The 25,546-nt window shown below is 45.1% G+C and overlaps 1 protein-coding gene across 1 annotated transcript; it reads right to left on the bottom strand.

Annotated features, from left to right (window-relative positions):
• Positions 1-4,651: 4,651 nt before the first annotated feature.
• On the bottom strand, positions 4,652-12,151 carry LOC146060328 (uncharacterized). Its single transcript, XM_083173421.1, has 2 exons — positions 11,785-12,151; positions 4,652-7,475 (listed from the first exon to the last, which is right to left on the bottom strand). The coding sequence occupies exon 2, from the start codon at positions 7,115-7,117 to the stop codon at positions 5,132-5,134; it is 1,986 nt and encodes a 661-aa protein (XP_083029547.1). The 5' UTR covers positions 7,118-7,475; positions 11,785-12,151; the 3' UTR covers positions 4,652-5,131.
• Between the last annotated feature and the right edge of the window lie 13,395 nt (positions 12,152-25,546).

Here is a 25,546-nt window from a genome sequence, read left to right as displayed (position 1 = left end):
AAAAGCATAAAAACTTTATTTTTTTGCTCCTACGGTATATTAACCTCAATAACATTCATCTCCAGTCTATTCTGAACACCTCACAATATTGTTTTTAGGGCAAAAGGTTGCTTAACTATGCTAAGCCACACAAGTGTGTGGCACAAACACGTGGCTCATGTAAGAGTAGCACTGCAGCGGTAGATACGGCAGTACTAGGCACCAGACAGGTAGATACGGCAGTACTGGGCACCAGACAGGTAGATAAGGCAGTACTAGGCACCAGACAGGTAGATATGGCAGTACTAGGCACAAGACAGGTAGATACGTCAGCAATACTAGTGTATGTGCACCAGCAGAATTTATAATAATTAATTTTATTATTAGGTACTGCTTGGCAGTGGCACTCAGTGGCACACGTCAGTGCACCAGCAGCATGGAATATTTTTTTACAGTCCCACAAAGCACAAGTATTATTTTTTAATTAAATTATATATAGCAGCCTAGTATGTAGTTGTACTACTAGGTAGGTACACTTAGGCAGTAAAACTGCCAGTGGCAACAGTGGACTGAGTAAATAATACTGGCAACCTCTATTCACAGTATTCAGTGCAGGCAGCACCAGTGGACTATATATAATTCAATTAATTAAGTAATAATAATATAGCAGCCTAGTAGGTAGAAAAAATAAACTACTAGGTAGGCAGTAGCACTGCCAGTGGTCAACACAAAAGGTAGCTTTATGCAGTAGCTTTATGCAGTGCACCAGCAGAATTTATAATGATAATTAATTTTATTATTAGGTACTGCTTGACAGTGGCACTCAGTGGCACACGTCAGTGCACCAGCAGCATGGAATTATTTTTTACAGTTCCACACAGCACAAGTATTATTTTTTAATTAAATTCTATATATCAGCCTAGTATGTACTAGGTAGGTACACTAGGTAGGCAGTAGCACTGCCAGTGGCAACAGTGGACTGAGTAACTAAATAATACTGGCAGATTCAGTGCAGGCAGCACCAGTGGACTATATATATAATATAATTAATTATTCATATAATATATATTACAGCATGGCACCTGAGGTAGGCAGGGCCATCTTAACAGCAGTGTGGGCCCCTGGGCAAAGCAATGCACCGGGCCCTTACCCATTCTCCCCTCCTAGGGGTGGGGGGTGGTATCAGCAGCAGCTTTGATGTCCCACGGGTGGCAGGGGGTGCTCTATCTTCCATTCAACATGTAGGACCTGGAGCAGTAACTTCTGCTAATTACTCCTTTACTGCACAGGTGGGAGAACACTAACATGTGGAAGGGGGCACTGAGCTGAATGAAGGGTCCCTTGTAAATGACTTCCAGGGAGGTAGGGGGTGTTTTATACGTAGGGGAGGGTTGGATAATGGAGTGGGCTTAATATTCGTCATTTTCCGGTGGAAGGGCAGCTTGTTTGACTGCAGATATCGCCATTATCTGGAAATAGATTTCTTAGCCTTCAATAGTATAAAAACCTAGAGTCCCAACTTTCAGGAGGTGCTGGGGACTTGGGGATCAGAGATCAGGAGCCAGAGCAATCCATTGACAAAATTATAAAACTGTACACCAGACGTTTGGAGCTGGAGCAGGGACCGGCTGCTGGAAGGCTGATATCTCTGGTTCTGGGCAAGATAGAGACAAACCTCTAGTATCGACAGAAAGGGGAGAGCCCCAGCTTTTGGCATATACTCTCAGAAAAACTCTAAGTCAGAGAGAACCTGAGAAATATGACTGGGAACTGCAATTAACAGGTCAGATGTGGACTGCTGCTTTGAAGTTGGATATCTCCAGTTCCCCAGGGCCGATTTTAAAAATTCTGGTATCCCTGGAAAAAGGGGATCCTCAGCTATCAGCATAGGGCCCTTATACACCTGGGGCCCCTGGGCAAGTGCCCATTAAGCCCATACGAAAAGACAGCCCTGGAGGTAGGCCCCAGCACAGAGGAGACAGTAGTACTACAAGTACACAGTTAGACTGTCCTCCTTGCTAGGGAGAGCCCACCCTAAGCAGAGAGGAGAACAGAGTACACAGCAGCACTGAGGGAGACAGCCCCAGCGAATAAAATAATTACATCACAGCACACCAGAGGAGACAGTAGTACTACAAGCAGGGCCGGCGCTACCCACTCAGCAGCTCCTGCAAAGCAGGGAGGCGCCATGCTGAAAAGGCGCTGTCTCCCTCCTTGCTCTGCTAAAGCTTCCTCAGCCCTCACTGTCACTGCCTCCTGCATGCTGCCCGCAGTGCCTATCAGACAGCGGGCAGGCGGCAGTATAAAGAGCTGCTCCCTGCACCGCGCATACACTGTCCTCCTCCTGCGACCTGCCCCCTCTTCCTCACGGACACTTGCGCTGAGGAATGTAGCGCTGTCTGTGAATGCCTGTATGACATGTCCCTTCCGTATCCCCCCCTACCCATTGCTCCCTGCGCCTGTCAGCTGTCAAACAAATGACGAACAGGCAGCAGCGCCACCTCCCCTTCCTTCCCTCTTCTCAGTGTGCTGTGCCAGTGCCACTGCCAGTCCTAAACACTCTGCCCCCTCTATCTCCTCTCCTCTTCTTCCATCTGCTACTTCTCTCCCCTCCTTTCCCCCTCAGTCACGAGTAATGGCGTCCTCAGCATCCTGCCTACGCAGATAGAAGAGGAGGGACTGCACAAGAGTTAAACAGCAAAAGAACAGTAAGTATTTTATTATGCATGTTTCTAACAAATGTTTAAATAATTGTAGATTTTTTTAATATTAATTTAGACACTTTTGAAATAATGGGCTGGGTTATGTGCCAAAGGTGGCCATACACGCTGCAATAGCGATGTGCGCTCCGTCGGGCATCGCATTGCACAGTGTGCTGCACATACTTTTTGCACTGCTTTCGGAACACATCGCACACACATCGCATGCATGCCGTGCGATACGATCTAGCCGATTCTCGCAGCGTGTATGGGCACCTTTAGTGCCTGCAACATTTTGCGTACACAGTAGTGAGATTGTGTACATGTACATGCACCCGAGATCCTCCATAGGATCGCATGTTGCATACGCTCCCACAATCGGGCTGCAGCTTGTTGCAATAGCAATGTGAAAGGGCGCAAAATTTATGGTTTGCAGGAGGGCGCCAGGCACCCTAGCACCGGCCCTGACTACAAGTACACAGTTAGACTACACAGCAGTGAGAGACAGCCCCAGCGAATAAAAAATATTGCGTTCAAGGTCAAGCTCAAGTTTAAGCCCCAGCAGCAGCACCAACACACACTCTCCCAACCCACTACTAGACTGGAGTGAAGATGGCGGGCGCAGCAGGCGGGAATCTCCGCTGCTCGGAACCGGGCTCGGAATGATGACGTCCATGGGGGCTCGGATCTCTGGAATCCGAGTCTGCACATCTCTACTAACTGACTGCTTTATTTCTACACTGCAATATAGATCTCACTTTGAAGAAAAACCCCACCCAAATCTAATTCTATCTGCACATGTTATATCTGCCCCACCTGCAGTGCACATGGTTATGTCCATTTGAGAAAGAATTTACCTCTAAGAGTGAACTAGAATAAGGCCCAATATGTACTACTGTTTCCTAAATGGGCTGCTAGAGTTGGTGATGCTTTAAAAAAAAATAAAAAAATCATAACAACAATTATAACAATATTTTACATTTGATAACACAAATGCTTTGCTTAGTAGGATTTAAAAAAAAAAAATGTGGAAGGTACTTATTCAAAATTAATTTTTTGAAGTTTAAAGAAATTGACACATACTTACATTTTACTCTTTCAAAAGCAAACTTAATTTTAGACATGATGGTGCATTTACTTTTACGAATGCTTTTTACATACGTTAAAAGCCTTTATTTGCTTTTTTATATTTGAGGGTGCTGCTATTTAATTGTATTTATTTATTTTAGTTTTATTATATATAAAAAATAAATAAATAAAAACCTTTTTTGTATGTTTTGAATTTCATATAGATATACTGTAATAATTATTAGTAAATATTTGAATAGTACCATTTATATATATTTCTCATAGTCTAAAAAGGTGACATTCAATTGTTTTATAAAGAATGTTAGGCTACCTTCAAAAGATGTCCCATTTTTCAGAAGAACCTGTGACAGTATAATGGACTATTTGGGGAATACAAGCTCCAGGGGGGTGTATTAAAGCATGATAGGGCAGTACAGATGGTGTAATGGTTAGCATTACTGCCTCACAGCACTGAGGTCATGGGTTCGATTCCCACCATGGCTCTAACTGTGCGGAGTTTGTATATTCTCCCCGTACTTGCGTGGGTTTACTCCGAGTACTCTGGTTTCCTCCCACAATACAAAAATATACTGGCAGGTTAATTGGCTCCCAACAAAATTAACCCTATAATGTCTGTGTGTGCGTGTGCATGTGGTAGGGAACATAGATTGTAAACTCCACTGGTGCAGGGACTGATGTGAATGTTCAACTATACTCGGGGCGGGTGGCTTATGTCACAGCGTCTTCCCCATCTTCTGCGATTTGCAGAGGAGATAAAAATCAGTTTATATTGGCTTTTATTTCTGAAGGCCACATGTGAGGGGATGTGTTAGCGAACACATTCCCTCTCATGTTAGCGAGGGGACTTGTTGGGAAATCGATCATGCGCCGATGTATCGATTTCCTTATCTATTAATTACCTTATTTGACCTCAGTGTGAAGACCCCTTAGAGCTCCGTGAGAGTGTAACCTTATATGATATGACCAGTAACGATGACCACAGATACAAGGTTTAGCTCTGATTTAATGATGACAAAACGACATATTTATACACAACATACGGTGCTGGTTCAATTACATGATTGGTTAATATTTGGTGCAGAGGTAGGGGAATAACAGCATAGAGGTGGGGTGGCTTATACGTCGCCTTACAGGGGAGTGTAGCATTCGTAAGTTATGAGAAATCACAGAATGTACTATTCCTGACGAAAGTTACAAAGTACGGGCTAGCAAGCGAGAACTGGAAACAAGCCAGAACATAACTTTCTTGAGATAAGCAGGAACAGAGACTATAACACAGAGAAACAAGATGGCTGATTAACCCTTCAAAGAGAAACAAGATGGCTGATTAACCCTTCAATCCCCTCTTAGAATCAATGTCCTTTTTAGACAATTTGATTCTTGTAGATGGCATCTTGTTTGGTACGGTGAATTTTGACATATTCACCATAATCTTCTGGTGAGGGAGGGCTTTTGGCAAGATCAGTGTACATAGCAGGTGTTACATTATCCAGGTACTTGGAACCAATCTTCTTGCATATGGGAAAGACACAATATCCTACTATCATAAGTACAATAATTATAATGAGGATAAATATGCCTATTTGTGTTAGTGCGTGTTTCCAATCATTTAACCATCCGAACCAGCTACTCCAGGGGTCCGTGATACCTGAGTTCTTCTTGAGTTCGATGGATAAATTTTCTAGATGTTTAATAGCTAGGGTAGTTTTTCCATTAGGACCTGTGTTGTCTGGGATATAAGTACAGCATCCATTAACCTTACCTATGTACACACAGGTTCCTCCTTTCTCGGCAAGCATCATATCTAAAGCCATGCGATTCTGAAATGTCATTTGTGATGTAGCTTCTAACTGTTCAGCAATACCTTTCAAAGCGTCCCTAGTATCATTAACGAAGCGCTGTTGATTATAATATATGTAATTTATCCAGTTCACATTTTTATTGATGGTTACCTGGGGAAGCAGGGACTCGAAGCCGGCAGCGACCTCATCACGAGCCTTAAATTCTTTAGGAACTCCCCGGGGAACACCAATAGTGTCTATGTATATGTGTGGATCGAAGCTTTCCTTTGGAGCTTCTCTTTTGTTTCTGGAGTTTGTGGTAGGTTTATTTGTGGGAGGAGGCTCAGACAAATCGGCTGGGAGAATGTGTATGGGCATAATGATCTTTGCCAGGGCACACTCTCCTTTCCAAGGATTGTCCAGCTTTGTCCTGAGTCTCATGTCTCCACAAATAAAATAAATGTCTCCTAATGATTTTTTCATGGTGGGTATACTGATATGTCTTCGTTCAGCACAATACCCATCAGGAAACAATTTCAGATCTACAGTGTTTTGTGCAGTGCTGTTTGAGTAATAACATGTATAATTACCAGGATAAATGATTATGGTACTACCAGGATTGGTATTCTTTACCATTATGGGATATTCTTTCTTCCATTGTTCACATTTGGTTTCTTCTACAATAGTATCAGTATACAGGCTAAAGAAACATTTATCTTGGTCTGAAGGTATGTGTATGGGCACCGTACCCAAGTGGGGTCTGGATTTTCCACACACATAACAATCAGTTTGATTAACTTTACGTGCATTATATTTCATCCATTCTAGCCAATAATTTACGTCAGATAACCCAGTCTCTATGGCTATAGTGTCTTCGTAAGTGGGGTTGTTAATGGCTAACATTTCATTAAAAGTAGTGACATGTGGTTTAAAGAATGATGGTGGTGTTTTAGGTTTTACAGTGGTTTTGAGGGCGGTGTATTCTGGGTTATCATACATGTCTTTTAAATGAAATCTTCCCCTTGGGCCCCCGCTTTCTCCTGATTGATATTTACCCATGACATATAGTCCGGCATCGCCGGGGGCCGGGTTTTCTAGGTTAATGATAAATTGGCTATTGCAAGTGCCCTTTTTTCGTAGGGACATACGGGTTAGTAAGGATCGACCATGGGACCATTTCTGGAGGCCAACATCGGGGTGATATCCCCAGTTTTGGCTGATATCAAAGGCAGTGGTATCTGCTCTAGTGTTCCACCCAACAGCCCCCCATGAGTTGCAAGAATCTCCCCAGTAAGTACTAGTGACACAGATATATACGTGACTTACAGCGTGTGGTGTGTGGTGGATGTTACACAGCCAGGGCAGCGGTGGTTCTCCTCGATTCCCGCCTTGATTGTTTGAACAAGATACAATATCACAATAAGAAAATATAAAAGTAGCGACAGTCGTGCTAGAAGAATTATACCAGAAGGTAAAGCGTCCATCATTTTGGGTTATATCAACTTCAGCAAAACAATTATAAAGAACAAGCCCGAGTAAAATCACTAGGGCTAAGGTGGGGGGAGTCATATCCTGTAGCGTCGTCCTCGGCTTCAGAATGTTGTACCCCTGATTCCTCGTCACCTCCAGCCGGCAGGTCTTCTCCAGGTTGGAGGTCAGAGCCACTGGCCCCCGTTATTACCTCTCTCGTCCCGTCTGTGTCAGTCTCGGGATCGGTGTCGACCTCTGTGTTGACGTGTGGTGGAGGTGGAATTTTCTTCACTCTGGATGCATGGATCCACGTTGGTCCTTCGTCGGTGAGGACAGCCGTCCTGGTAACCGCGACCACTTCTGTTTCTGGACCGTAGGTGAAATCTCCTGGATGTTTATTTCTGGGTAGGATCTTTACAACGACCTTGTCTCCAACCCTAAATGGGTGAGTGGGTATCTGTGGATGAGAAGGATTCTTAAAGATAACATTTTGTTCAACTTCATTAAGTTTCTGTATTAGGGATCTGACATACTCTTCTCTTATTATTTCTAAGTCTCCTTCTGTGGTAACTAAAGGGTTCTTTGCCCAGGGAGTGGGGAAAGGTCTGCCCATCAGTACTTCAAAGGGGGAGTAACCTAGAGTCTTTTGTGGAGTCATTCTCTGTGGGTGATATGGAATGTGAAACTTCCATTCTATTTGCAGTGCTTTGACTAGTTCTGCTGTGACTTTGGCTGTGAAGGCTGAACCTTTATCGCTATTGATTTGGAGCGGGCATCCTCAGCGCGGAATGATCTCTCGCGTGAGTATGCGGGCTACTGTTTTTGCATCTTCTGATTTAGTGGGATAAGCTTCCTGCATTATTGATATGTGTAAAATCTATTTGAAGATGTGTGAATGGTGTGGTTGGGTATTCTAGATGTTGGTGTCTTGTTTTATTTGGGTTGTTTGGGTTGTTTCTAAGACACGCTATACATCTACTGATGTACTGTTTTACAAGTTCTTTGGCATTAGTAATGTAGAAATCATTGGAGAGGAGTAAAGTAGTTGTTACTATACTATGGTGTCCTACTCCGTGGTAATGTACTATGAACAATGATGCACTGGTTTGGGGTATACATGGTTTCCCCTCTTTGCAGATTAATCCAGTCCGTGGATTCTTCTGCAGTATTGGATATGTTCAATCTGATAGATCTGAATTAGAGGCAGCAGCCTGTAATTCTGTCAGTAGGTATGTATCATCTAGCGAAGGAGGCGAGATGACAGCAAGAGTGAGGTTATATGTTGCTGTAGTGGCAGCACGTTTAGCAGCGGTATCAGCGAGAGCGTTGCCTTTGCTGATGTCATCCTTTCCTCCAGTGTGTGCTTTACAATGAAGGATGGCAATTTGAGATGGTAATGTAATTGCGTGTAAGAGATCTGTGATGAGTTGCGCATGTGATATGCCTTTCCCATCAGCGCCAGTGAAGCCTCGGCGTTGCCTGAACAACTCCGTAAGCGTATTTGGAGTCTGTGTAAATTGTGACAGGTTTGTTTTTTGTAAATGTGACAAGCTCGAGTGAGTGCAATGAGTTCTGCAGCTTGTGCTGACTGTAAGGGGACTGTCTTTGCTTCAAGGGTGGTGTTTGGAAGTTTAACCACTGCATATCCTGCCTGGTACGTGTTGTCATTGGGACGGCTGCAGGAGCCGTCAACAAATATTATGTCGGCATCGGGGATAGGCACAGTCGACATGTCTTGTCTGGGTGAAGTTTCTGAGTCAATTGTCAGAGTACAGTCATGTTGAGGCGGCGCCTCGTCGTCAGGTCCTTTAAGACCTAAAAGTGCGTTTAGTACAGGGACAGGTCCTTCTGAGTTTGTTGCGTATTTTACAGTGAGAGAAGGATTCCCTAGTAGGAGTACTTCATAGCCGCTGAGTCTTTGGGCAGACATGTGTTGTGTGTGTAGACCTTTGAGGATGGAGAGGACATTATGTGTGGTATGTAACACAGTAGGATGTCCTAATGTAAGTGATGTGGACATCTCAACAACCATTGCACAGGCAGCCAGTGCTCGAAGACAAGCTGGCATTCCTTGCACAGTGACAGGCATTACTTTTGAAAAAAAAATGCGACAGGGCGCATTTTGCCTCCGTGAAGTTGGGTCAGTACACCCGCCATAGTTGTACATGTGTCCCTTGCAAACAAGTGAAATGATAACATATAGTCCGGGAGACCAAGCGCGGGACTCTGTACTAACATTTCTTTCAATTTTTTTAAATGCAGAATACATTTCATCTGACCATTGTATAACCTTGGGTTTGTCTTTGAGTGTGCATTGTCTCAAGATATTATCATAGTAGGAACAATCAGAAATCCACTGTCTGCAGTAACTTACCATACCCAAGAAAGACAACATATCCTTCTGGGTAGTTGGGGTGACCAGGCCCAATACAGACTGTATGCGTTGTGGACTGATTTTCCTTTCTCCCTCAGAGAGTACAAAACCCAGGTAATTGACATGCGTTTTATACCATTGCAATTTTGCTCTTGACACTTTGTGTCCACATTAACAATGAAATTCCATTTAACCGGCTGGCCTCCTCGGTGACACTACAGAGAAGCAGATCATCTGCATACTGTAGCAGGACAGAACTATGGGGGGGGTGCCATGGAGCCAATGTGGCTTGGAGGACTATGCTATAGACCACGGGAGAGTCAATATAGCCTTGGGGTAAACGACACCACATTAATTGTTTACCTTTAAATGAAAAAGCAAAGAGTAATTGGGTCTCTGTGTCAATAGGAATACTTGAAAAACGCATTTTTTTAAGTCTATGACACTAAAGAAAGCTGCGTTTGCAGGGATGGCTGAGATAAGTGAATTGATGTCAGGTACTATGGGTGCAATAGGAACAGTCTTTTGCAGTTCACCATCATAGTTAAGGGAACATAGAACACTGGTAGTGGCCCCACTGTCCACCAGGAAGGACAGTCCCTCATCATCTACATATAATGTGATGAGGGGAGAATCTTCCCAGTGAGTAGTGAACTGTACAAAAGATGGGATACCCTCCTCCGGGCCCCGTCAATGGGTAGGGTCGGTCCAGTCAACTCTGAAAAGTACGCTTTCTTGAGGTGGTGTAGGACCCTGTCGGGAAAGCCCTTGTTGGGGTCTTGGCGTGCAAGGTTGTTGTGGTTTCCGAGAAGGGAAAGGGCAATCTCTAGCCCAGTGTGTGTTCTGGCCACAGTTGAAACAAGTAGTCTGTTTATGAACTGCGCCAGTGTTGTTGTAATCCCTGGTGTATGGTGGTGCACGAAAGGTTTGGTTCTGTGGAGGCCTTAAAGGTCTCCTGTTACTTTGTGGGGGTCCCCTATTTTGTCTATTGGGCGGACCCTTATTACTGTTCTGGAAGTTGTGAGTAGAGGAAACTGCAGTTTTCCTCATGTCAAAACAACCAGCTGATTCTTTCTCATACAAATGATCACTGAATTGTGGGCATGTCTCGTTAGGTAGGGGAGGTGGATATGTTACAGTCTTTTTACTTTGTTTTGAATCCATGTTTATGTACAGTTCTATTATGATTCCGTGTGAATGTTTTCCACTTTTTGATTTGTTGTTGATGACTATAATCTTCACTAAGATCTATGAAGTTTAGAATCTGGCTACTTTCTGGTAATTGTTTTATTTGTTCAATAGATTTTGGGCAAATAATGGGATAGGTGAAAAGATTGATTGGTAGATCTGTCACGAAGAAAGGATAGAGTTGATCAATATATTTACTGGTGATTTCTGTGCGTAAGTGACAACCTACTATGAGGACTGCCTCACACACAGTGCCATTAGAGAATGTTTTAATTGTGGATTTAAATCTTATCCTTTGTTTGTTGACAGATACCAATATTGGATAATATTCTGGATTCTTATACCACAATATTAAACTACTTTGGCAACTATTGCAATTTCCTATCGGTGGACATTCATAATCTGACATGTAATATGAGAGCGTGAAAAGATTCAAAGTGTATTAGATCAGGGGCGTCATCACAGAGAGGCAGGTAAAACCTGTTGCAGCAGACTGTGAGGGTTAGTCTTTATCCAAACACTTATAGAATCATGTATTCACTTTAGACATCTCATAAATTGTTATTTATATATGGTTTGTTAGTGGAACCACAGACTGTCTACGTGACAGTGGATAGAGTCCAGTGGTTATAATGTGAAAACTGTATATGAAGCCTCACGTTGCGTTACTCCGAAGGGGAGAACATAAGTCCGCAAGTCTGTTGGCATACAGTAATCAATGAGACAATAGAGTTATTGTGCGTGAACTTACCAACCGCACGGTTTACAAAGAAATACAGATATCACAAGTGTGTATACTTACCAATCACACAAGGATATTGAAATAAGAAAAACTTATACTTCAAACTAAACATAGTAAAGAAATTTGGCCAATGAAATAGTGGGTGTTCAAAATGAGGTTCTATTTGGATAAAGACCCGTGGTCTCTTCGTACACCAAGTACGGTATCTGATCCTAGATCAGTGTGTACACAAAACAAAGATAGAAGATTTTAACTTCTATGAACTGACATCCGATATCCCCCAGGGATAGAGTCATAGGTTCAGGATCGAGTTTGTCCGTAACCTCACAGCGGTCTCAGATTAGACTTTTGGAGTCTGCTGACAACCGTGTAGGAATGAACTTCGAATCCCGCGGCGAGCCCCCAGCTCTGTTGGGAAATCGATCATGCGCCGATGTATCGATTTCCTTATCTATTAATTACCTTATTTGACCTCAGTGTGAAGACCCCTTAGAGCTCCGTGAGAGTGTAACCTTATATGATATGACCAGTAACGATGACCACAGATACAAGGTTTAGCTCTGATTTAATGATGACAAAACGACATATTTATACACAACATACGGTGCTGGTTCAATTACATGATTGGTTAATATTTGGTGCAGAGGTAGGGGAATAACAGCATAGAGGTGGGGTGGCTTATACGTCGCCTTACAGGGGAGTGTAGCATTCGTAAGTTATGAGAAATCACAGAATGTACTATTCCTGACGAAAGTTACAAAGTACGGGCTAGCAAGCGAGAACTGGAAACAAGCCAGAACATAACTTTCTTGAGATAAGCAGGAACAGAGACTATAACACAGAGAAACAAGATGGCTGATTAACCCTTCAAAGAGAAACAAGATGGCTGATTAACCCTTCAGGACTCAGCATCAGGGGGCATTTGTCCGGGTGGCAGGCATCCTTATGCTGCTTGGTAAGCATCAAGTGGCCACTGCTTAGTGAGTGGTGCTGAATTAGGCCCATAATACATGCCTCAGCTCTGTCCAAGTTCTAGCTGTGTAGAAAATTCAGGCGCTAGGGGGAATCGGACCTGTTCCAGCAGCTATCTAAATGGTGGTACTCAGTCCCCAAATACCCAAAAAGTTCACCTCTTTGGTTCTCTGCTCAATCTTAGGTCCGTTTGGTGCGCAGGCCGGCGGTAGTGTGGTACCCCAGTCCTGAGGTACCCCTGTTTGTGTGCTTAAACTGGGACTGCAGCCAAATGCTTCTTATGGAGCCCCTATGGACTGGGGCTGCAGGGGTTAATTGCACTTCCTGGTGGTCTTGTAACAGGAGCAGCCTAAAGAGAGAGCATCTGTAGAGCACTAGGACCCAGGAGAGTTGACAGAATCCCTGAAAGAGAGGGAAACAGAGCTGTGCTGCTATTGGGCAGAGGTCTGAGAGGTGAAAGTTGAGTTGAGACAGAGAGTGAGGAGAGCAGCAGCATGACATGGCTGCAGCAGAGTGAGAAGCAGTGTGGCAAGTGAGGACAGGACCACATGTGGAGAGGACACAGCTTATCATGCTGTGGAGGACAGAGGCAGCAGCTGCAGACAGAGTGTGTGCCTGTGGGAGAAGGAGCCACAAGTGAGAGAAGTGACTGGCAGGAGCCAGCAACTGCAGCAGTTAGTACAGGTACCCCAATAACACACAGCCCTTGCCAGCCCATCAAGCCCTTCAGAATCTGCCCTGAGAGACTGCCTATGTATCCACCTATTAGCACCCCACAGTACCCCTGAAGCCCAGGCAGTGCATATCAGGCAGCACTGGCCCCTTTTTGTCCCTACATGTGAAGCAGCCACAGAAAGCTCAGCCCAGGCCACACAGTGCAAACTTACCAAGTTTAATTCCTCACATTGGGCCTTGAAAGGGACACTTAATCACCTCCCACTACAAAGGCCTGTGAGCACAGAAGGCTGCAGGAAGGGGACACCCTGGCTTCTGCTAGCAGCACAGACAGAGACAGAGACTGTTCATGGAGGTTTTGTATAGTCACAGCACCCTCCATTGGAAGACTATGCTGTGCTTTGCAAATAACCACTACAAGTTCCTATTCTTCTAATATACCTGTTTGGATTACAAATACCGTGCACCATTTTGCTTCAATTCACGGTTTCATCAGGAAGACATTAACTGACACATGGCTGAGGTAGCGTCACCTTGCGGACAATTCCGATATTACCGCCTTTTAGAGACAGTGTTACTTGCCTTAATATATTGAATTGTAATGTCTATATTTGAATGTTTACCATTATATGTGCTTTGTGCCAGTGTGTGTGATAGTAGGATTTATGTGCCTTTGCAGTTATTGTTATTGAGTCCACAATAATAACCGTGCATTGTGTTGATGATTATTGCATGTAATTGACCTTAACAATATTTGGTTTGCAGAGGTGACTAGTGGTTTCCTGCATAATAAATATTGTTGTCACCGTCACTTTGTGTGTGATCTCTATGTGTGGGGTGTGCTGCTTGGGGTGTCCATCCTTTCTGCCACATAAGGTGAAGTCACTGATCCAACTCATCATCTTGAAGGTAAAGGTACTTGTCTACACTTCAGAGTTGACAGCGGTGAAGAATACGGTGTCGAGACCCAAGGAACAAGGTACAGAAAGGGTTACTGGCATACTGTTCCCCCCCGTTTGTCACATCTAAATCTTGGCGTCAACGAACCGGATCGAAAGCATGTCGAAACCCAGCACTCCGCCACCATCCCCTCCAAGACGTCTCCCGACACCACCAGAAGACACAGAAATGCCAAGGGCAATGGCGGCGCCAATCACGATGCCCTACTTCTTCGGAGCCGCGTGGCTACTTACGTACTCCGGAGACATGCGGACCCAGGGTACAAGCACCTTTAAGGCATTTAAAGACCAAATGAACTCAACATTCAAAATATATCAATTGAATGAAGAACAGAAGAAAGAAATACTACTGGCGCAATTAAAAGGCCCCGCCCTGAGGGAAGTGAAAGCATGGGCAGAAAGCAACAAGACAACAGCGAACAAGATACTTTGGAAATTGGCACAAATATTCGACTCTAAGACAATACCCTTATTAAAAAGCAGATTATATGCTAGAAAACAGAGACACGGAGAATCACTGCGCGAGTTTGCGCTGGGCTTGCAGGAAGCCATGAAAGCTGTACAGGCCATGGACCCTCGAGAGCTGCAACAAGCAGATGAGATGTTGATAAACCTCTTTGTGGAAGGAGCACAAGAGGAAACCACCCGCGTCCAACTCCGTATGTGGAAACGGCAAGAAAAAGATTGCACATTCGCCGAATTCAAAGAATCAGCACTAGAAATATTGGGCCAGAACCAAAACACTGATTTTGAAGAAGATGCAATGGCTGAAGAAGATGATACAGAGGGCCACCACGAAGCTAAACAATATGGAGCAGTTGCGAAAAAAGGAACGGTTCTTCAAGAAACACAAACTCCTGCAGGACAAGACACTTTGAGCGCTATCAACAGCAAGTTGGCGGAACTAGCCCTAGACATTGCCCGAATGGGGCAACGATTAGAACAAAATGAAGCCAGATATAGAGAGTGGCGTCCACAACGAGAGAGAGGAGATCGACCCCGGTGGGCCATGCCTGAGAAATCTGAACGACACCCCAACATTCAACTCAATACTCAAAGTGGGCCTGCATGCAGTCAGACCTCAAGAAGACCCATAAGAGGAGGTACGCCCGAAGTCCTTCAAAACACCATGAGAATGTCTGGTGTAATAAATGCGGCAGACAAATCACGAACCAGCCCAAGTAGGATCTCAGGTCGTGTCCTGTGGTTCAGTATACCGCGTGGGTATGGATTCATCAAACACGCAGATACCAGACGAAGTGTATATGTACACTACACCGCCATTCAGAATACCAATCCCGAAACGAGTTTCAGGAGTCTGAGAAGAGGCGAAGTTGTGGAGTTCGAGCTGGCGAATGGAAAGAAAGGCATCAAGGCCGTGAAAGTGACCGGCCTGAATGGAGCCCCGGTGCAAGGTAACAGACATGACACAGAGCAAGGCCAACATTGGCACTGTCCATGTTACAGAGAGCCTCCACCTTACTACCGGCAAGACTACCAGCACTGCAGAAACAAAGAAGAAACCAGGGAGGTGAACAGCAAGATTTATAATACTAATCCTCCTCGACCTGACCAGATGCCCCGACCACCAGAATCTGATGTCCCAATGCAATGCGAACTGCGGGAAGAGAGGGGGAAACCAGTTGTGCAGAGGGGGACAGTACAGCAAAGCCTGCAAGAAATAGCTAGGCCTCAGGTTTCCAGTGAACCAAAGCGAGATTACATCCCAAGAATTGAAGATACAGGTTACTGGGCAGCAAACCTCAGGCAGACAGATGCCAGTACAACCGACCAGGAAAGGTGCACTGAAGTTGTAGCCCACATGGCCGTGACTGAGAAAGTGGAGCCATTAGAACCCAACCACCCAGAGCTAGCCATACCACTGCCTGAACCTAAGGCCACTATGAAAAACCCAAAGACAGTTGAGAAGGCCGATAACCATTCCAATGAAGAGAAGCCTGGTATAGATCAGGAATATACAACCATTACGGGAGAAGAGTTTGAATTTCGGATACGACAGGCTATTCTGAGGTCCATAAGACATGACAAAGAGGTGAAACGTGTTCATTGCAGATTGCATGCCGGGATCTAAAGTGAAAGTCCATGTGAATCCTCAGAGAACCTTTGCCGCGGAGGGATGGGAGTCCTGTGGCGGACGGATGTATGCTCCAGTGAGCACACTCTAGCTACTGTATTTATGTGACAGTAAAAAAGAAATAGGTAGAAATGCATATACTTGTTCATGCTTAATTTTATTGCCGTTAAGTGTTTGAAGTCTGTTGAATCTATGTGATATTCCAAATACTTGTTCTTAGGACATGGAGTCGTTTTAGTATGCATGGGGACATGCATAATTCCAGCAGGGGCATTTGTGGTACCCCAGTCCTGAGGTACCCCTGTTTGTGTGCTTAAACTGGGACTGCAGCCAAATGCTTCTTATGGAGCCCCTATGGACTGGGGCTGCAGGGGTTAATTGCACTTCCTGGTGGTCTTGTAACAGGAGCAGCCAAAAGAGAGAGCATCTGTAGAGCACTAGGACCCAGGGGAGTTGACAGAATCCCTGAAAGAGAGGGAAACAGAGCTGTGCTGCTATTGGGCAGAGGTCTGAGAGGTGAAAGTTGAGTTGAGACAGAGAGTGAGGAGAGCAGCAGCATGACATGGCTGCAGCAGAGTGAGAAGCAGTGTGGCAAGTGAGGACAGGACCACATGTGGAGAGGACACAGCTTATCATGCTGTGGAGGACAGAGGCAGCAGCTGCAGACAGAGTGTGTGCCTGTGGGAGAAGGAGCCACAAGTGAGAGAAGTGACTGGCAGGAGCCAGCAACTGCAGCAGTTAGTACAGGTACCCCAATAACACACAGCCCTTGCCAGCCCATCAAGCCCTTCAGAATCTGCCCTGAGAGACTGCCTATGTATCCACCTATTAGCACCCCACAGTACCCCTGAAGCCCAGGCAGTGCATATCAGGCAGCACTGGCCCCTTTTTGTCCCTACATGTGAAGCAGCCACAGAAAGCTCAGCCCAGGCCACACAGTGCAAACTTACCAAGTTTAATTCCTCACATTGGGCCTTGAAAGGGACACTTAATCACCTCCCACTACAAAGGCCTGTGAGCACAGAAGGCTGCAGGAAGGGGACACCCTGGCTTCTGCTAGCAGCACAGACAGAGACTGTTCATGGAGGTTTTGTATAGTCACAGCACCCTCCATTGGAAGACTATGCTGTGCTTTGCAAATAACCACTACAAGTTCCTATTCTTCTAATATACCTGTTTGGATTACAAATACCGTGCACCATTTTGCTTCAATTCACGGTTTCATCAGGAAGACATTAACTGACACATGGCTGAGGTAGCGTCACCTTGCGGACAATTCCGATATTACCGCCTTTTAGAGACAGTGTTACTTGCCTTAATATATTGAATTGTAATGTCTATATTTGAATGTTTACCATTATATGTGCTTTGTGCCAGTGTGTGTGATAGTAGGATTTATGTGCCTTTGCAGTTATTGTTATTGAGTCCACAATAATAACCGTGCATTGTGTTGATGATTATTGCATGTAATTGACCTTAACAATATTTGGTTTGCAGAGGTGACTAGTGGTTTCCTGCATAATAAATATTGTTGTCACCGTCACTTTGTGTGTGATCTCTATGTGTGGGGTGTGCTGCTTGGGGTGTCCATCCTTTCTGCCACAGGCTCCCATAAGGAGAAGTCACTGATCCAACTCATCATCTTGAAGGTAAAGGTACTTGTCTACACTTCAGAGTTGACAGCGGTGAAGAATACGGTGTCGAGACCCAAGGAACAAGGTACAGAAAGGGTTACTGGCATACTGTTCCCCCCCGTTTGTCACAGTAGCTTATAGCCACAATCCAGTTTATAGTGAACTGACGCGTTTCCCAGCCTAGTGCATCGGCGGCTATGGATAGGCTCTTTGAGAAAGTCGCTGATGCACTAATCTTTGAGAAGGTCACCGATGCACTAAGGCAGGGAAACGCATCAGTTCACCATAAAACTGGATTGTGGCTACAAGCTACCGCCGGCCGGCACCCCGCACCAAACGGACCTAAGATTGAGCAGAAAACCAAAGAGGACACTCAATAATACCGCAAGTATTCCGCTCTCTGCCATATAAAGCGGAGACTTCTAATTATCATCTCCAGGATATTTCTGGTTGCATATTATGCTCGGTCCGTGACATTGACCGTTATTTTAACATCTCCGGCCAGTGTGTATGAATGTATATTGTATTTTTTAGTTTATTCTTTTGCTATTTATTAAATATAGCTGTTTACTTTTGCAACTGGCTGTTATTATTCTTATAATAAGTCACCTGGTTCTGAGCGCAGTCTATTTTCTTTCTTCTCTGTCCAAGATCTACAGTTTTATACAATTTTCACCCACACTCTTGACCTGCTCTTTATACTACTTACAGGACTGTTTAAGGCTGTATCCACTCTATATAATTTCATGATGGTCCATAACCAATCTAACACCTGTCATGACCAGACTTTCCCCATGTCTCCAATATAACTCGATCACTATATAATCTAAAACACCTCATACATGAAAGTGAAACTTTCCAATGGATTGTGAGCCTTGAGTATATAATTGTAAGTGCAGCAGGTGTAGTAACTTATTTACCATCCTGAGGACGTATATGGCAATAGCATGTTCTTCCAGAAATGCTGGAAAGCTCTTGGCCTGAGTTCGTGTAGTGGGAAGGTAAAAACTAAACATTTCAATTATTTATTATCCACTAGCAAGTCCTTTTGTGTGTGTGAGACTAAGTGACTGCAAATGTCACTTTTGCCAGTTACAGTTGTGGAGCATATGGTGTCCTAGTAATACCCATAGCAGTAGTATATAAGAGGAAGCATAAGATATATAGCGATTAAACCACTTTCTCCACAGACAATTTGACAGATATAACATTTGGCATAAAAAATAAGCCCATCCTGTCTCACAGGGTATTCCTTAGGCTAATGTAGGGTACACACCAGGACGACCCGCTCACGATGCACATGCGATGCACGTGAGCGGGTCGTCAGTGTCTCGTCCGACCCGCTCACGGTGATGCGGGGGGGCACGACCCGCTCACGATGTGCACCGTGAGCGGGTCCGATCCGATGGCGACCCGCACCCGGCTGTATGGTCATCATTGAGATCCTACCTGCAGCAGGTAGGATCTCAATAACGACCGACCGACCCGCGGGACCGCGCATCGGATCGGTATCGGTCCACACCAGGTCAGAAAAGGGCCCAATCAGCACACAATCTACATCCAATTGATCGGAATTGGATCTAGATTGTGGGGATTGGGCCCTAGTCGTCCTGGTGTGTGCCCAGCATTAGACCCTATTACTACAATACAGAAATTTCTGTACAATTGACTTATACTCAAACATATATTTCTGCCCTAACAAATATCTCTAGCTACCCTTAGTCCTCTATAATATTTAGGTTCTGTCTAAAGGCCTTAACTCCAGCAGTCCCGGTTGTGAGTCTTAAGTACTTTTCTCGGTTATTTGTAATTTTTTACAATGGGTGTTTAGCTGCTTTATGGCAATTTATGTACTCAAATTGCTGAATTGAACCAATGCAAATATATCAATAACAAAAATTGTCATCAAGTGTTCTTTATAATATGTCCGTTAGGCTTGTTTATATAGCATCAACATTGTAAGCAGCATGTTTTTTTATTCACATAAGTTACTTACCAACAGTAGAAAACTTTTTTTTTTGATGAACCTTATATTATGCTTTTGGACTATGGGCACCAAATATGCTAACAGCCCATACTATACCTGTAAACCGCCTTGATCAGAATGAAATCTATCTCTCTATGGTGCCTATTTAAGAAGGATCACAAATACAATGCGATCTGGGTGGAATCTTACCACCCAGGATCGCATTGTAAGCGATGTCCATCACCTGCTGACCCAGCTGGTGTACTGCTGTTGCGATTGCGGCATTCTGCCTCAGCTATCAGGCCGGTCACTGTGCATCTCTGCATGCTGCACCAAGCCGCCTTTCCCTACCAGTTCTTTCCATGGACAGAGCCATGACACTGCCTGGTCTGCTCCAGTGCAGTCAGGAGACAGATCCCGGGCAGAGCACCACTCCAGCCAATCAGCACTGAGCAGGAGGTATAAAGCCCAGCTCCAGTCACTGATAGTTGTCAGTGCTTTGTTGTCTGTCAGCTGTGTAGAGAGATCCAGCCTTGCTTCTTAAAGACACAGTGCAGTTACCATCTTCAGCACTTCCTGACTTCCTGGCTATCCTGCTTTGCCAGAATCCCCAGCTTCAAGCTATCCGGCTATCCTGCTCTGCTGGTGTCCCCAGCTTCAAGCTATCCTACCTTGCTTGTGTTACCAGCCTCCAGCTATTCAGCTATACTGCCTTGCTGGTTTCACCAGCCTTAAGCCATTCAGCTATCCTGTCCTGCTGGTGTTCCCAGCTTCAAGCTATTTGACTATTCTGCTCTTCTGGAGTCCCCAGTCTCAAGCTATTCAGATATCCTGCCCTGCTGGTGTCTCCAGCCTCAAGCTGGTCTGCCTTGCTGATTTCCCCAGCTTAAAGTCATCTGGAAATCCTGCTCTGCTGGAATCCCCAGCTTCATATCTTCCAGTCTTCTTGCTCTGTTGGTATCCCCAGCTTCCCGTCACCCAGTTAACCTACTCTGCTGGCACCCCCAGCTTCAAGTCATCTGACTACCCTGCATTGCTGTTATCCCCAGTATTCATCTATCAACTATCCTGCATCGCTGGTATACCCAGCATCTGCTTCATCATCCTAGTCATAGACTTATAACCTGTCCCAACTTCTCGCTACCCCAGTCCACTGGCAGCTCGTCCTAGTCTGGGCTCACAAATAACCTTAGCCGTGACAATGTCCAGATGTATGTCCCTGCAGATGGAGGGACAGGGTCTACGAAAGCAGCCCATCCCTGCTGTCTGCTTTGTGAATCGCTGGGTGCTAGGGGGTTCAACGGGTGCATGGTCTGTGCAGTTAGTGCTGACCCCCCCCCACTCCCAACGACAATGGGCAACTGCCTTCTCAGAATGGCAGTAGCCCAGGGACCTGTTGCGATTCTGCCCCATATTGATGATCAAGCAGCATCACATCTCCTATAGAAAGCTATGGGGATGTGGCTGCGAGCGGGGCAACAGGGATCGCAGCAGGAATCGGAGATTCCTGCTGCGGTCCCTCCTTATACATTTGGGGGATACTTAATATTTGCAGCTAAAATTATATGATAAATGGGCCCCTATATCTACATATACATTTGCAGTGAAACGGGGTCCCTTGGCGATGGGCTGCAAGCTTAAATGCATTGATCAATTCATGAACTAAAACCCCATTATTTATTTAATTATTTGTATATTAAGGTGAGTTAGTTTATTATGCTGAGCGCTGAGCCCCCTGCATTTGTATTTACTAGAGTGTGTGGTCACAGGCCACTGCACCCCAGCCTGGGATGTGGGTGCTATTTGCACCCCATTCGTAGGAATGGCGATTGTGTTGGTACTTCTGTAACTATACATATACATTAGTATATGATCAGTGTACAGTATATTGCAGGTGAGTAATTGTGCTTCCAGTATGTTACCTGATGAAGCAGAGAAGGTGTCATGACTTGTCCTTAGTTCTATACAGCAAACCTATTGTCTGCAGACACAACTGGTAAATGCTTGTGGGACTGAAGCAAGAAGGGGGCTGATGTGGGAAGTTGAATCACGTCCTAATAAACCAGTGACAGGAAAGAGACAGGAAAGAAATTTTGAGGCTAAAGCACAAAATAAACTAAAGCTGAATGTATCCCTGTGGTTTCTCTCAAATTCTACCTAAGGGGCTGTAGCTGACATACACTACAGTGCCAATGTTTCCTAGCTAGCCTTTGTTCTATTTATTATTATTACAAAAAAGTTTTCCAAGTTTTTCCCTGAGTATAAAGTTTATAACGAAGATTTGGATGAAATCCCCCATAAATCAATCATAGATAATGATGGTAAATTTGACTATAGCTTGTTAATAATAGTCACTTGATTGGTGTATTAATAACAATTGCATAATTAAAAAATAAGATTTTATTTAAGCTGTCATGCATACAGTACATTGGAGAAGGGAAATAATTAGCAAAGGAGCCTTCTGCAAATTATTAATCCCTTAATGCAATATGATGGCTTCACATGCCTTATGTGTAAGTTCCAGAATGCAGATTATACTTGCTTACATTTTCTATCACCTCTCTGAGGGGTAGATTTATTAAGTGTTCTTTATCACTGGCCAATCAGCTCCTACCGTTTATTTTTTAAACGGATCCTGTAACTTCACTGTTAGGAGCTGATTGGCCGGTGATAAAGCACCAGGCACATTATCACTTCACCGAGCTTAATAAATCTGCCCCTCAGTGAGTTCTCAGAGGGGAGATGAAGGTTGCTGCTGTAGGGCAGCAGGGAGAAATGAACCATTATGGCTCACCCTTGTCTCAGCACCAGGTGGAGGCGGCGGGGTCTAGATCATTCGCTCAGAATTGCTCTTATCCCATCCATTTCACTCAGAACTGGGCAGGATGCTGAAGGGTTATCTGATCATCTGGGAGTCCATGGGAACTCCCCAACATTTGGAAGTCTCCTGTATGTTCCAGTAAAGTAGGCAAGTACAGTATGATTCACATGTCTGTATTTTATATATATATATTGCTAATTGGAGGATTCCTGCATTAGCCCATGGTTGCCTATGGAGCATACCTCCCAACTTTTTGCTAATGACAAGCTAGATCTGCTGTGGCTTCCAGGGTAGTTGCTTCCAGAAAGGGGGAGGAGTCATGAGGTGGAGTCATGGATTGAGGAGGCAAAGCCACGGGCGGAAGGGGCATGGCTGTGCTGCGCAACTTCATTTTCTCAAAAGAGTGGGACAGTATCCAATTACTGGGACAGTTGAGCGGTATGCTAGAGATGAGGGTATTTGTCTGCATGGCCTCTTCGGGGTCCTCAGAGTGCAAGGAAAGTATAACCAGTAAGTCTCCCTCCTCCTTGTCCTAGTGTATTTATTTCACATTCAAGGCTTTACTAATAGAGCTGGGATAACACAGGACATTCTGGTTACGCCCATGAGAACGTCCAGCGTTTCATGGTCATGCCCATGAAAATGCTGCCCATTCCCATTTTAATTTACCCATGACACGACTGCCAGGGGCAGACAGGCACCGGATGTCAGCTGCCCGCCCTGTTCCCATACAAGGGCACCGCAAATCTGTGTCACCAGAGTGACTTAGATTTGCAAACGCTTTAGAAATCATTTGATGGGCGGCGCTATACAAAATGTCTGCCCCGGTATAGCAGACAGTTTTTTTTAGGATGCTAGAGGAGGCCGCAGCCTCCTCTAGCACCCAAAAAAATGGTCTGCTGTAAGGTGGCAGACATTTTGTGTAGGAGATTTTTTTTATAATAGCAGGAGCCAAGCCGAGCGAGGAGGAGCGCCGGGACCACAGAGTAGATATGCGTGTCCTGGTTACATAGGTAGCGATGCGTCGGCAAGCGGCAGCGGGTAAGGCGGGGGGGGGGTTTAACTGTTCTAGAGGAGGGGGGGGTTAACTTTCTAGAGGGGGGTGCCAAAAATTCCTGGCGGGGGGGGGGGGGGGGGGGGCGCAATTTTCGTAGCTACGCCACTGCCGCTGATGTATGAATTGCGTTCCTCGCTGGATCGGGCTCCTAGACCACAATTAAAAGTGGAAGGAAAAATATAATAAATAATTGTCGCACTTACACATCAATGTAAGTTAGGATCTCATGTTCAATATTACAATCATATACTGAAGCATACAAATATAAACAACATATAGGCCCTTATTCTGATCTGTGCGGCCGGAGCCGCATACGTTGCTCCGGCCGCACAAACCAAACCCCGCCTACAAGACGGATCGCCACGGCCGTCCGTACGCGGACGGCTGGCGATCCGCATGAAAATGGTGGGGCGTACGCCTCCACCATGGTGGGAGCTGCCCCCTGCATTCGATGGTCGACGACCATCGAAGGCAGGGCCGCACGCTCCACCAGCTCACGCAAGCTTAGACCACACGGACAATCGTCCGTGTGAAAGCTTGTATTTGGGCGGAGAGCTGACATCCGGCGATGTCAGCTTTCCGCCCCCATCACTGGCGTCATAGCCTCATTACCATGCATACGCCCCGCGTTTGCATGGGAACGCCCATGAAACGCGGGGCGTATGCATAGGGAAATGAGGGTATTAAGACCCTCACGCCCCTATACGCCCCCTTTGCGGCGTATAAAATTTTTGTGCGGCGATTTCGCCTGCACATGCGCAGAGTGACCTCTGCGCATGTGCAGAGTGAAAACATCGGCGGTACGGCCGCACGCGGGCCGTACCGCCGACATCAGAATAAGGGCCATAGTGAGGAATGGGCAGACTATTTTTGCCATCAATGGGAGAGAACCAGATGGCAACCATTTTTTTCTTCACAATGGTATTGGGAGACAAATCCTAGCCACACCCCTGAAACCCACAAAGCCCCGCCCCCAGTCTCATATTGTCCCACAGATCATTTTGGGTAAAACCATTGATAGTTCTCTTACATGTGGTGTCACACCATTGAGATGATCTATCAGGGGTACCATCAATGGTGACCATCGATGGAGAACCCACTGATGGACATCCCTATACTGTACTTTTGTCATTTTATTCTGTACTTTACAAACAAAGTTCTCATTATCTGCACTTGTCCTCCTTTAAGCAGTAGTTAGTGAAGCACAATACCGCACCTGCAGCAATCCATTGAAAAGCAAGTACCTGTACTTGATGATGGATCCCACAGATTGTCTCCTGAGACAAATCTGTTTTTGTTAAATTGCCTCAATTTACTTACTTGATTTTGACACCAGACCCAATCAGAAAGTGCGGTGTACTTTATGAGGATTGCAGTAGTTAGATGAACAAAAGAAACATATCCCATGTTCAACTGTGTCGGTGCGCATAATGAGGGTGTGGACATGGCTCCACAAATTGGGGGCATTCTACAAGTCATGGTGGCCTGGCCTCACTGATAGGTGAGGGATGGACAAATGGAGCCGTGGAAGACTGCGCTACACACTTTCCATGGTGCACACTTTCCTGCTTCTAGACTTTTGGATATGTATATAATTCCTGGGCCTGGGAGAAATAAGATTCCTGACGGATTTCTATTCTCCAGAGCTTAGCAGCCTTAAGCCCCATACACACTGCACGCCGTCCCGCATGTGCTAGCGGGATTGATGTGTTTTGAATAAAGGCTTAAACGTTAACAAGATTCACGCTACTTGAATTGGTTTCTACAAGCCCGGAGTGCCACCATCTACCAGGATTTCCATACACAGAACTGGCTACCGACTATGGAGGGCACCTGGCACTTACTACTATGAATTTACTTTGAGTATTGGTTCACTACATTGTGTGTGTGTGTGGATATCTGCATCATACACAAAGATGGAATTACAGACAGAACAGAAGGAAAGGCAACTATATTTTTGCACGTTAGATGATAGATGTTATTGGGTAAAGTATGCGACACCAGTGATTCAAGCAAAGGTGTGGGAGATACTCATTGGAAACCTC

This window comes from Crinia signifera, chromosome 1 (genome assembly GCF_055691185.1).
Source record: "Crinia signifera chromosome 1, ASM5569118v1, whole genome shotgun sequence".
NCBI lineage: Eukaryota > Metazoa > Chordata > Amphibia > Anura > Myobatrachidae > Crinia > Crinia signifera.
The sequence above is the reverse complement of the archived record's forward strand: the minus strand, read 5'-3'. Positions and strand labels throughout refer to the sequence as shown.

What these genes read in the sequence shown, in the direction of transcription:
- LOC146060328 (XM_083173421.1), bottom strand. Translation starts at nt 7,117, where the DNA reads ATGACTCCCCCCACCTTAGCCCTAGTGATTTTACTCGGGCTTGTTCTT.